The sequence below is a fragment of the Dinoponera quadriceps genome, unplaced genomic scaffold (assembly GCF_001313825.1).
Source record: "Dinoponera quadriceps isolate SergipeBrazil2010 unplaced genomic scaffold, ASM131382v1 scaffold424, whole genome shotgun sequence".
Classification (NCBI taxonomy): Eukaryota; Metazoa; Arthropoda; class Insecta; order Hymenoptera; family Formicidae; genus Dinoponera; species Dinoponera quadriceps.
The window spans coordinates 1,237,872-1,250,898 of NW_014554557.1; the positions used below are offsets into that span (position 1 = coordinate 1,237,872).

Here is a 13,027-nt window from a genome sequence, read left to right on the forward strand (position 1 = left end):
CACGAATTACGCAGAAACGGATAAACACGCGAGAGAACACGTCAATGAAGAAGCGGAGGGAGGTCACGTTTGACAGCGGCAGCGACATCGGTGATGACGGCGTCGTCTTTCATTCTCCCATCTCGCTGAGAGTCGTGCGAATTTCTCGATCACCCGTGTATACACATCCGCACACGCTCCACGAGTACGGGGGAGGAGGGGGGGGGGATAGCGGAGGAGTGTGAGACGGGTGGGAGGGAAGGGTGCGGGTAGGGAACGACAGCGGGGAAAAAACCGACGGAGAGCGGGACGGCGATACGAGAGAACGAAAGATAGACAAGAGGGATAGAGAAAACAGAGAAAATGGTAGGGAGGCCGCCGGTCAAAATGGCAGGCGATGTCATGCAGGCGGAAAAAAACAAGATCTAACGCGGGCGAGGGAGCGAGCGTGAGTCGGGAGGGGACGAGGGAGAGCGGCCGGAACGCGAATTGCCAAATTGCGTAGCGAGAGACTTGTAGTACTTACTCACGCTCACACTTTTTCCGGTTATCCGGCTCGCCGCGGCTCCGTCCGAATCCGTGCAAACGTCGACGTGAGTCCTGTCAGGCGACGAGAGGATGTTACAGCAGAAGAACGTGGAACGTCGACGGCAATGGCACACACACGCGGGGTCACGCACTCTCTCCGCTCCGCGCGCGACTCGTCTCGTTGTGTGTCCGCGCGACGGAAAAACAACACCCGGCGTCCTTTTCCGTCCTGGTCGCCCCCTCCTCGTCTAGCGCACGGGGGCGGCGTACTCGCTCCCTCACTCTGTCTTTCTCTCTCTCTCGCCCGCTCGCTCTTGCGCGCTCTCCCTCTCTCTGGCCCACGGGGAGCGGCAAAACGAAGGGAAAAAAAATCAAATCGACACCAACAACGCGCGTTACGGTTTAGTGCGCCGCGCGTAGTACGTACGGACGCGTATTGTTTTTTGGAGCAACCGTCAGGTGTTGTTACGAGGACGACGCGCGGCGCGGCACATACGAACGTGCTTCGTGTGTTTCACGCACGAGACTACTTCTCTCACTCTCTCGACGCGTGAGTGGACGATGACGACGACGACGAACGACGACCAAAATGGCGTTTGCCGGACCGCCCGCGCGCGATCAGGTGGAAAATGCCGGAATGCCGCTACTAGGAAAGATCGACTGACTGCCGAGGTCCGCGGCCCTAAGTGGTTTGATGTTAAGAACGGGCGGAACGAGCTAGAACGAGAGAGACGAGCGCAAGACGGAGGGAGAGGGAGCGAGCGAGACGGAGAAGGAAGACGCCCGGAGAGGGAAGAGGAAGCGACTGCGGGAGCGACAGAGATGTCGGTACGACCGTGACTGAGTGGGGGTTACTACGCGGTGGGGTTAAGAGGGGGCGAGATCCCCCACTACTTCGCCTCGTCCGCGCGCTCGGACGACTCCGACTGCCTTCGATTGCTCTCGACCGCAAGCAGGGCCGTCTAGTGTGCGGTTAGGCCTAACGCGGCTGGGAATTTCCCCCGTTATTAAAATTAACGGCCTAAATGCGGATCTCGATGCGCGGTCCGTGCGTCGTTTCCCCGCGACTCTTTGCGCACGTACGCTATGCGGCCTGCCTGTGTCGCGGTATAACGTTACAGCGATACTCACGCCGGTGCCATTCGAGGCACTCGAGGAAATTGGCGAATAAAGAGCTTCGAGCGAACGCGACCACGCTCGTCTTGAACGCGCTGTCTCGCGAACAACATGGATTCGCTCGAAACGACGATGTGCTTTCCGTTCGCTCAGCTCGCTCGCTCGCTTGCCCTAAGGCGGCCGTCGCCGCGGCCGTGGGTGGTTCGCGCGCCGCTTCTTCCCTCTCCGATTCTCCTCGCCTCTCTCCGCTCCTTCGGCCGGTGCGCTTTGCGCGCTCGTTCGCCCGTCTCGCGAGGAATTTCTAAAAATCAATATACGCGTGCGAGGAGACGAGAGAGAGAGAGGGGTTGGGAGGCAAGGAAAAAAAAAAAGAAAAATATTCGATATCTCCGTTCGCCCCGACTTCTTCTCCCCTCTTTTTTTCCCCGATGCGACTACCAGCTTTTCTTTTGCTTTTCTCTTCTTTCTCTCCTCCCGCGAAGCGAATCGCGCACACAGTCGACGGCGAGCGTCGGCCTCTTTTTCTTTCTCATTCTCTCTTCTTTCTCGGCGTAACCCGACATCGTCACGAACGGACGGGTAGAGACGGCCGGAGGAAAAGGAAGGGGGGGACCGATCGGTTTCAAGGAAGAAGACTCGCCTCGAAGGAAGTCGGAGGAGATCGCGCGAGGAGGGCCCGACGGAATCGCCGAGGAAGCGCGGGAGAGTTTATTTTCTCAGAAGCGCGCCGTGCACTTGGTATAGTCTCTGCCGCCCGAATAAATTCATTCAGAGGCGCGGGTCGAGATCCCCCCCTCCTCCTTCCCCGTCCTCCCACGTCACATGCACGACGCACACGCGGACACCGGATGGCAATTAAACGGGTTAACGACATTTCGGCTTACATGTTTGGCTGAACAATGTAATCTACACCCCGGCCGTTTAATTGGGACGAACGCGATGAAGTCGGACGTCGAGATCGCTTCTCACGCGCGCGAGAGGAAAGCAAGCGAAAATCTCTTAACATCTTTCCCCTTCCCCGTCGTATCGAGCCTACTTTTGCGACGACTTTTACGGCCTTTCGTTGTCTCGTTGTTACTCGGAAAGACTGCAGTGCTCGAGAATTATTCGACCGATCGACCTGTCCCGGAGACAAGCTTCAACTCCAAAGTGGTTCTGCGATTAATTTTAAATAGACCTTGACAGCAATCTAATTTCGAACTCGAGCGTCACGATACGGAATATTTGAAAACTGAGATTGGAAATTTCCGAGGTAACGTTTCTCGGTGAACGAATTCGGAGTCGCTGCTGTTTTAGTTACGAGCGCTCCGTCACCTTCGGAAACGCTCTTCTTCGTGATTCATCGCAAGTTTGTAAGCCGTTTATCAGTGTATAAATACGAAGTCCAGAATCGCGCTAGACAGAGTCCACCGATCGAAGCCGGCGGTGCACAACCGGGCCGAGGAGAGATATCGCGACCGGATTCTGTCGATTGTTCGATTCGCGCACGCTTTCACCTTTCTCTACTCCGGGCCCGATGCTCTTTTTAGAGTAACCCGTTTAAAATCGACGCTGCACAGCGCGATATTGCCCGATCCGCTTACGAGATCTTGGAGAAGGTCAAGAATCGCGAGTCTGCGAGATAGCCGATTGCGTCGTTCATCTCCGAGGGTCAACGAACAGATTTCACTCTCGTCGTAATTCTGCTATCGCGCCGAGCCCGTAACGATAAAAAATAATTGCGACACGAGGATTGGAATTAGATGAAATCTCTTCGCGGAGGATAATCAACTGCCAAATTATCAAGCGGATTCAAATGTAAGTCCCGACCGCGTCGATGAATTGTATCAAACTATTTCAATAAACCATCGCGATGATTAAAAAGACCCTGCTCTGTTTCCTCTCTCTTTCTCTCTCTCTCTCTCTCTCTTCCTTTTTCCTTTCCATACCTGTACTAATTATAACTAATTATAACTTCCTCAAGATACGATATTCATTTAACAGAAGCTGCGAAAATGTATCGTTCAATTCTCTTGGAGCTATGTATGTATAAGAGCGCGAGAAATTTCAGCAGTCGCATGTTTCTTCGATCTTCTTAAGGGGGAGGGGAAAAACGTCGCGTTTTCTTTCTTATGATGAAAACTGGTTTAGCAGGATGATAAGGAAAGACGGAGGATGAGGGGGGTAAAGCGTCAGAGTGCGCAGTATTTACCACGAATGGTAGAAGCGAGATGAAAGGGAGATCGTTGATCTTGTTTCGTTTCGATACGAAACGTTTACCTTGTAAAGAATACCAGGACCAAAATCCATCGCTTATCGTCCGGAAGTTCCGCCGAGCCGTGGGATTAAGCAGGAGAGGTCGCGTGTTCCCTGACGAATATCCCTTCGCAGGTCACACGCCCTGTGGAGGACTGCTTTAGGTCTGTACAACGCCGCTTTGCGGATTTGCGAAGCGGAATCCGCTTCTTTTTTTTTTCTTTTTTCTTTTTTCAAAGCGATAGTCGAGAGAGACTCAATGTCGATTTAGCTTAGGACTTCGATGGTACAAGAACGCGAAAACGAACCGTGTGTTTTGTAACGTACGGCGGGTAACGCGCTCTCGCGAACTTGTAACGTCGAAGAATCGGCTCGATGAAACGCGCCCGATTTCACTTCCGCATCGAGAGAATCGTATGGATACGTATGTCTCTGGTCGATCGTTAGTGGATAGAGATACAGCGAGGTTGTGAGTTATGGCGCCCATCGCACTCCAGTCGTAAACTCACGTCGTTACGTGATTAAAAGTACGGCACTACTTTAGCAAAGAGCGTATATATTCTAAGAGGAGGCTTCCATTTCGCAAGAGGGAGTGCCGATAATGAAGTACGTGCAGTTGGGAGCATAATATGGTAATTATAATGCATATATATATATATGTATAATATATATATATATAGTACATATATGTATATGTATATATGTATATATATATATCTCTCTCACACAATACACAGCACCCTAACCACAAGTACTCGCCCCTGAGTTTGTATGAGTAATTGTCTGAGGGTCTATTTATCTTGATAAACTTAACGTGGCAACCAAGCTGGACAGTAAAATAGCCGAAGCGTTGGTTTCATGTGCGCTGCTAGGGACCGGGAGGATGAGAAAGAAATATGCACGTATATCGGCTGGACCAAATGTAACGTATCACAGCCGCAGAGTGTGACACAGCACCGCCCCAAAAAAAGAAAGAATCGGGGGCCGACACCAGAGTTCGAAGACCGACTGTGTGCCGCTGTGTGTGTGTGTACATGTGTGTGGCGAGTGGGGGGGTAGGGCGGGGGTGATAAAAGGGGGGAATGATAATAGCGAATGCGGTTCATCAGCGTCCATAATCGCAACGAAAATCGCCCTCGGGCAATCGGCAACGCCGCGTTTCTCCGCGCGAAAAGGAAAAGAAAAAGGTACAAGAGATCGATTTCCTGTGCCGCGACAGAGAGCCGCGAGAGTTGTACACGCCGGCAAGTCGAGTGGCGTTTTGCGCGCGCGAGAACATACGACAAAAACAAAATATTAAAAAAAGGAAGAAAAACGAAAGAGAGAGAGAGAGAGAGAGAAAAGAAATAAAAAGAAACAGACGGGAGAACAAGAGATCGATTTCCTGTGCTGCACCAGCCAGCGTCGAGTTGCGTTCAGGAGTCCGTCGTTTCATGCTAAACGCCGCGGTAAATACCAGTCGATTTACCGGGATATTCTTTTTTATGGAACTGGCTCCGGGGATCGAAACCGGAATAATTTCGTTGAGGTCGCGCTCCGTAGTGGAAGGCGCGCGCGCGCGAAAATGACCTTCGCCTCTCGTTAATAGACGGCGGCGAATGCAGGCGCATTTTTCGCGACTGCTGCAGCGGAAAAGCGAACTCGCGGAATCGACACGCCGTCGAACCGACCATCGCCGATCGCGCGAGACCGGATAATATCTCGAAATGCTGTTGCTTTCCTTTATCACACTCGCGTAAAAGGCGGAAGATCGAAACCGGTAGGTATAACCTCGAAGTCCTTCTCGTTTTAGCCGCGCGAAGAATAATCTCCTCCTCGCTGGCGAAACGCGACGGTCGGCTCGACATCGCGCGCGGCAGGCGTTCCGTCTTTCCGCGTCCGAGGCGGCGAAAATCACCGGGCTCACACCGATTCGTCGTTCGCGACAGGTGTTAGATTTCCAGATTCGATTGCGGAAAATCGCCGATCGGCTCTCGTTTATCGCGCATTTGGCACCTACTTGCAATTCTCGGATGCTGCTGCTGCTGCTCGAACAGAGTGCTGGGAGGACAGTGCTTGCGAGAGAGGCGAAAAACAAGTAATAGTAGTAGAAGAGGAAGAAGAAGAAGAAGAAATAGAGAAGAATCGGCGTTACCTGCACGCTGAACTCACCAGGGGCCCTGCCGCTCGTGAGGAATCGGCCTGTGGTCCCGACCGGAAGCGCCCGGAAGTCAGTTGGCACCGTGGAGAACGCTCAGCCAATCCCGCGCCACCTCCTTTAGCGAGCGGGGGCTTGGGATTGGCTGCTACCCAGCCTCAAGGCCGCTGATGCTTCTCCTTGCCCTTTCCAGCAGGCCCCGAGTGTTGTACTACATGGCCGTGCACGAGGCCCGGAGAACAGCTATCGGGGTGGCGACTCCGCGATTCCGCCGCTCTGGAAAAATGCTGGCGCTTCGATCGGACTGTCGGCGCGGCGAAGCGGCGGAATTGCCGGGTCTCTCACTACCCGATGGACGGAGCGGTGCGTGTCGCGATATTGTGTCTCCGTCGATCGGCACTGCCGGTGCGAGCGAGCGAACGTACGTCGCGCGCGCTCTCGGACATCCAACGGGTACTTTGAAATGTTCGACGAGTCGCTTGGATATCGTCGGGAACGTCCGTTGGATAGCCGAGGCTGTGGAATAAACGCCAGTCTCGTAACGGGGCGGGGAGGGGAAAGGACTGTCATTCTTGTAGGCGATCTTTTTTCCATGAGTCCTTACGATCTACCCGCGTGTCGACGGCGTCGATACAATGCGCCGATAGAAACCGTGGAGGGGGAGGAGGGGGAGGACGGGGGAGAGTGCACGCCGATCGTCAAAAGCCACGATGCCAGATTGGAGTATAGGTTGGATTAAAAAAAAAATGCCCTTACAATTTTGTTTCGCTGCGTATCGAGCCGGTATATATTGATGCACAAGTCAGGCCAGATCGTGCCTCCGTGTCGGAGAGGAGAGCTCCGTCGGTGGCGCATAATTTTTGCAAGAGACGGTTGTCGTTTAACGGTGCGCAAAATCGGATCTCCGCATCAGTGCGTCGGATGCACCTCCGAGGCGCGTAGCGTGCGTGAAGCGTGTTGCGCAAGAGATACACCGGCGGGACCGATCTGCCGGTGAATTTTCGACGGGCGGCAGAAGAACGGCGTCGAACGCGAGAGACCGCGGCGGTGTAGAAAATAAGAGGAACGAGCGGTCCGCGCCTTCTCGTCTAAGCCGTGTTAATTGATCGGGTCAGCTGTTAAATTTAGCGTATGAAACAGTACAAGTACGTATAACGCGGTATATACGAGGTGTTCCGGAAATCACGCGCGCTTCCTCTAGAAAAGTCTCTTCCGCCGTCGATCTAGCACGTAACTCCGCCGATTATCACTGATTATCAACACGTCGGCCTTGTGATTACCGAACAATCGCCACGCTAGATAGTCAAGCCTCTAAGTAAGGAAGCAGGCGCGTTCGGGGACACCACGTATAAGTGCATTTAACTAACGTACGGCAATCGGCCATGTGTGCGCACGAGTCACGGACTGTCGACGGCCGCCCTCTTCCAAACGAAAGGGCGAGGTGGAGTGCCAGCTAGGCAAACAGCCAGCCGCGGCCGGCCAGGCCAGCGAGCGAGCTCCTGGATTTTCGTCCACGGCGAGAGAAGGCAGCGTCGCTCTCCCTCCTTACTTGGGCCGTGTGCGGGGGTGATTTTCGGGGAGGCAAAAATATTCCAACTTCCAACTGTTGCGCAAATGGCGAGGCGCAAACGCAGTTTCGAAGGCGTGGCAATCGACAAAGGGCCCGGAAGCGGCCGATAACGTGCCGTTTTCCATTCCCCCTCCTGTATCTTCCTCTCTCTCTCTCTCTCTCTCCTTTTCTCTTCCCCTTGATCTTTTTTTCGCTGCCTCGTTACGCACCACCTGCGGAGTAGGATGCAGCCTGGCCGCAGAACAAACGAGTAACGTGCCTCCGCTCCAGTCGGGAACGCGGGACTCACAAGCACGCGACGGCGGGGCAGGAGAAGCGAGACGGAGGAAGCCGCGGCGTCGTCCAACGAGGGGCCTCTTCGGTGCGAGCAACCGGCATGGGCGTCTGGAATTCGAGACAAAGTCGTCTTTATCACAATTGCTGTTGAGAGACGGCCCTCGCTTCATCGCCTCATCGTTCACTCCCCTTTTCTTTCTCTCTCTCTCTTGCTTTCTAGCTCTCCGGATTCTATCTCTCTCGCATACACGCATATATATATATATATATATATACACACACACATACCTACACACGCAGGCTTCTCTCGACCATTCTTTTGCTCTCTCTCTCTCTCTCTTTCGCTCTTTTTCTCACACACTCTTTTTCTCCCTCTCGCTTACTATCGAGACTGCCCGACGCATTTTCCGTGACGCACCGCGCACGATAAAACGCTCGCCCGCCATCGTTTCTCTTCCTTAGACTACCGGACGACAAAAAGCCGCGCTAACCTAGAAAGCGCGCGCGACGTCCCGCCGTGAGGAAATCGACCTTCTCCTTCTCCTCATCGTCGTCTTCATCGCCACCGTTGTCGTCGTCCGTCGTGGCACGATGCACCGCGCGATCGATCCGTCGCGTGAATTTATTGCCTCTTTACTCTCCTTCTCTCTCTCTCTCTCTCTTAGCAGCGACGAACGCGCACACGCACGCACGCACAGACGGATGCTACGGCGGAATATGCGGAACGTCGAGCGGTCGTTGGAGGAAATCGCGAGATTTCGACGCGGACGCTTCGGCAGCCGCGACAACAGCTAGGCGCGCGTTTCGTGCGTAGCGACTCTTCGTGTCGCGCGCCACTCGACGCGATACCACGGCGACGACGACGGCGGAGGTAGAGCGGTGGCGGTGGAAGCGGCGGCGGCGGTGGCGACGGACGATACCGACGCGACGAACGGACGAGCGATCGAACGAATGGGAAATACATAAAGGCTGACCTTGGTGCGCTGCACTTCGTCGGCGACGGTGTTCCGGGTTCGCCACGAGACACGTACGACTTCCGACGGCCGACGGCGTGACGGAACGGAGAACGCGATTCTCCCAGCCATGGTAAGCGAGCGCGCCGACGGAACGGCGTCGGTCCCGTGCCTTTTCCTCCTTTTTTTTTTCTTCTTATTGCTCTTTCCCGACTCGCTCGCTCGCTATGACGCACGAGCTTATGGTCGCGATCGATAGGTTTTCCGCAAAAGCCGACGGAACCGAATCGTCCGTCGTCATGAACGAGGACGCGGTCGCGGCGACGAGAGGTGACCGAGACGAGGCGAGAGGTCGGAACGATGACGGGGCCGAGAGAGAGGCGCGGACTGACGTTCGCGTTCCTAACCTCAAAACTTGGCGCTTTTCAGGACGTCTCCGCGTTCTCCGAGGACAACTTCGACGTGAAGGAATGGATCAACCGGACGTTCAAGTCCGCCGAAGCGCAGGAGAACAAGGACGTAAGTCACCAGGTGCCAGTCCCCTCTGCCGATTTCCGCTTTCCCTCGCTTTTCGAATTTTCGCCTCGCGCTCGTCGCCGCAGTGACGCTCGGCCGCCGAACTGACGGACGCGCACCGCACGCGGCGGTCAATGACACCGCAGCCGTCTTTTTTAAAACGTAACTTTTTTTTTCTCTCTCTCTCTCTCGACGCTGACGCAGGCACCGGTGATGTCGGCTGATAAGCAACACTTCTGACACTCGCGTGTCTTTCGCGCGTTTGAAAAAAACGAAACATTACCGACGAACAATTAATGCGATCGCCCGTGGCAGCACACGCGCATATTTTTCCATATATGTATTTTCTCGAATGAATTATTATGCAGATACGAGTTTTCATAAATCCTTCCCGATTACCTATCGCGATTTAAATTCAAGTGACTCGTTACTATTGTAATAGTATTAGGAAAAAAGAAATGTCAGCTTTATTTTGACGGCTTTTATCTTTAATCTTAAACCAGAGGATAAAGTTGAGTTCGCTCTTGTAGGCTTTTGTTTCATCATTGGTGATGAAGCTGCAATTGTACGTGCAACAAGTTAACGGTGCCTTGGAGGAAACCAGTCAATCCGTGCTCTCCAGCTTACCAAGGATTTTGAGAGACACTCAACTCTTACAGCAGGAGACACTAGCGCTTAGAGAGAAAATGGTCGCTGTAAAACAAGAAATCGCCAAGGTCTGTGCGTCCGGATTGTTCGGCCGGATGTTCTGCTTGATTTTGCGTCTTGTAATAACTTGAAACACACGTTGGAAATAGGTTGAGAAGGATACCGCTTCTTCCATGGCGATGTTGGAAAAGATTGACAGAATAAAAACAGAACTGCAAACTGCTAAGCAAGGACTGCATGAGGCTGACAATTGGACAGTGTTGGCAAATGATGTGGAGGAGGTACGTGAACAGTTTTATTTGTCTCTTGGTGATAAACTGTGACGTGTGATAACTGTCGAACTTAATTCTTCTTTACCCCGATGAAAAAACAGGTCTTCGAGTCTGGAGATATAGATGCTATATCTAATAAATTGTTCAGCATGCAGAAGTCTCTGGCCATGCTCGCTAACGTGGTGGATTACGAGGATAAAAAGCTGCAACTGGAAGGCTTGAAAAATCGCCTCGAGGCAATGGCCAGTCCACGATTAGTCCAAGCGTTTACCGCTGCCAACTTAGGTGAAAAATTCTGTAAATTATAAATAAATGAATTTGTCGTCTCGTGCAGGATGTTAATCTAATACGGATGTCGTGTTGTATTTAGAGCAATCCAAAATTTACGTGGACATTTTTAGCAAGATGGAACGTCTGCCTCAGCTCCTCAAATATTATCACAATTGCTTGAAGGTCTCATTGGGACAAGAATGGAGACGCACTATCGAACTAGCTCAAGACGAGAACGTTACGTATTGGTTGCACACGTATTATGACAAACTGTTATCCTCCTGGCACGAGCAGGTATGCATTCTCTCCCGCAGCTTAAAATATTTTTATTATTACCGGCAAATGTTTCCTGTATCTACTTGTATTAAAGGTGAAATGGTGCCACCAAGTGTTTCCCAATACTTCGATAGATATCCTCATCGAGGTCTACGCTGACCTTTTGAGAAGCCTAGATCCCGGTATCCCGGAATGTATAGAGGCGGTTCTGAAACAACATTCCAATGCGGTGCAATTGTCCATACTATTAGAACTGAAGCAGATGACGAGACACTTCGCCGTGAATCTGAACGGCGCTATCGAGACGTCGCTTCGCGTAAAATCGCAAAACGAGAAGCTACTGCCGCTGGCGCAGGCTATATACGCACCTTACGCTCCTTACGTCGCCAAATATAGTACGTTTGAGACCGCGCAGCTGGAACAGCAACTCCAATTTTTGGATCGTTCGCACGACGACCTGAGTGACACCATTAATTCCCTCTCACTTAGCATTTCTCGGGTCATGGGTTACGCCAACGAAGCCAATAAACGGTGTAAGCTTTTCACGGAAGGTTGCGGGTATCCTGGTTTACTGCACTCGTTAAATGTATGTTTATACCAACATTCCTTTTTCGTGGACGCGGTGAATTCCCATTCTATCTTTTTCTCACGATATTTCGCAGATTTACTTCAATAAATATCTAGAAAAGTATCAGCAAGGTCTACGGCAACTCGAACGAAGGAAGGTGAAGCACGAAGATTGGAATTTGTTCCAAATGTGTCTTACGTTGATGCAAAATATAGGTAATTATTGCCCGATTTCGGGCGTATCGGACGTTGCAAGCGTCAATTTAATCGATTTCATTGCTTCGCTGTGTTACGCAGGTGATCTCTTGCATCAAGTGCAACAATTCGAGAAGTCGCTGGTGATCGATATCACGGAAGCTAATAACAAATTACAAAGTACAAATGGCAGTGTTTTCTGTCATTACAAGAAATTGTTGCTAAGTGCGTCGGGATGCGCCGATCTGGAAAATTTAATTGCGTCTTTCCAACGAGGTACGTACGTTCAATGATGATATGATAATATCTACAATAGAATCATAGTTTAGAATAAACGCATAAATGATCGATTGTTTTCCTTACAGAGGACAAGACTATCCTCGATTCGATCATAAAATCAATTCAAAAACTCTGCTCCGATTTGCATCACACTACTTACGAAGTCATCTTCGCCCCGATATTTTCTCAGTTGCTGTTGGTGCAGAAAGCACCAGCCTGGTCATTGGAGGCCAATAAAATGTCCAATCTGAGCTCGGATCTGCCCGATTACAGCTTCGCTCCGCAAGAATACATTACGCAAGTCGGACAGTATTTAATGACGTTACCACAACACTTGGAACCATTTTTACTGAGGGACAATCCGAGTCTAACGCAAGCGTTGAAGGCAGCAGATCCTCAATACGCCCAAGGATCGACTGAATCGGGATTCACCGGCATACTCTTGGACATCGTTGCTCGAGGAACGTGCCAAATGTTTCAGGATCAAACCTTGAGTATCTGTCAATTGAATTCTGTTGCCTGCAAGCAACTTGCGACAGATATCGGTGAGCTTCTTTATTATTATTATTATTTTCAAAGAGACAGAATTATAAATGAAAGTTACATTGTATATTTTACAGACTACCTCGGCAATGTCTTAGAAGAACTCGGCCTGAGTTTATCGGAGAATCTGCAACATATGTCATTATTGCTGAGATTACTACCGGAAGATTATCAGAATGGTAGTTCTGGGTGTAATGCCCGCGTTGTAGCCGCGGTTAGGCAAATGCGTAATATTACGTCTTCCGGCTGACACAAAGCGCACTTGACAGGACGGTGTTATAACATGAGAATCTGTACTCAACATATTTTCGATCAAGCAGTAATCGCTTATAACGTATGTCCAATTATTTTCGTAATTTAAAATTAAATTATGATTGCAATTCACACTAGTTGAAGACAAAATATCACTTGCTCATTATCATTGAATTATATTATTGAAGATATGTTGTATTACTTGAAAATAAAAACTTGTTTGATTATTGAGTGGCATTATATAAAAATTAATACTTCAATAATGTCCAAACATCTCGATTCCAATTATCTAGAGAAGCACTAGTTTTGCATCGATTCATTACTAATTTTTGTAATTAATATATCTGCAACTAGCAAAGTCAATGAGGGTTGTGTGAAAATTAGTTATATTGCCTCTAGATCTTGTTTACAGGTA

The 13,027-nt window shown here is 50.8% G+C and overlaps 2 protein-coding genes across 7 annotated transcripts in view; one reads left to right on the forward strand and one right to left on the reverse strand.

Annotated features, from left to right (window-relative positions):
* LOC106752032 overlaps positions 1-8,567 on the reverse strand; it is a 103,759-nt gene extending 95,192 nt beyond the window's left edge. Inside the window, exons 1-3 of one of the 4 annotated variants that reach the window (XM_014633392.1) lie at positions 8,225-8,567; positions 7,367-7,949; positions 6,010-6,271 (exon numbers count right to left, since the gene is read on the reverse strand). The gene's annotated coding sequence lies outside the window, so the exon portion shown is untranslated. Of the gene's footprint in view, positions 1-505; positions 3,962-6,009; positions 6,272-7,366; positions 7,950-8,224 lie in introns of those variants that run through there. The other 3 variants (XM_014633390.1, XM_014633394.1, XM_014633391.1) reach the window with 3 other exon arrangements.
* A 147-nt stretch (positions 8,568-8,714) lies between these two features.
* On the forward strand, positions 8,715-12,843 carry LOC106752031 (conserved oligomeric Golgi complex subunit 7). Of its 3 annotated transcripts, none has more exons than XM_014633387.1 (11): positions 8,715-8,927; positions 9,054-9,313; positions 9,841-10,026; positions 10,108-10,239; positions 10,332-10,515; positions 10,601-10,794; positions 10,871-11,362; positions 11,439-11,559; positions 11,641-11,814; positions 11,904-12,362; positions 12,438-12,843. In XM_014633387.1, the coding sequence occupies exons 2-11, from the start codon at positions 9,155-9,157 to the stop codon at positions 12,608-12,610; spliced, it is 2,274 nt and encodes a 757-aa protein (XP_014488873.1). In that variant the 5' UTR covers positions 8,715-8,927; positions 9,054-9,154; the 3' UTR covers positions 12,611-12,843. The 3 variants fall into 3 exon arrangements, with proteins under 3 accessions (XP_014488873.1, XP_014488875.1, XP_014488874.1); XM_014633388.1 differs by having other exon boundaries at positions 8,718-8,927; positions 9,224-9,313; XM_014633389.1 differs by lacking the exon at positions 9,054-9,313 and having other exon boundaries at positions 8,717-8,927.
* Positions 12,844-13,027: the final 184 nt, after the last annotated feature.

Bases quoted from the DNA above. Each gene is read 5' to 3' on its own strand.
- LOC106752031 (XM_014633387.1), top strand. From the start codon at position 9,155: ATGACGGGGCCGAGAGAGAGGCGCGGACTGACGTTCGCGTTCCTAACC. The intron at 10,027-10,107 runs GTCTGTGCGTCC...CGTTGGAAATAG, and splicing joins TAAAACAAGAAATCGCCAAG to GTTGAGAAGGATACCGCTTC. The intron at 10,240-10,331 runs GTACGTGAACAG...ATGAAAAAACAG, and splicing joins TGGCAAATGATGTGGAGGAG to GTCTTCGAGTCTGGAGATAT.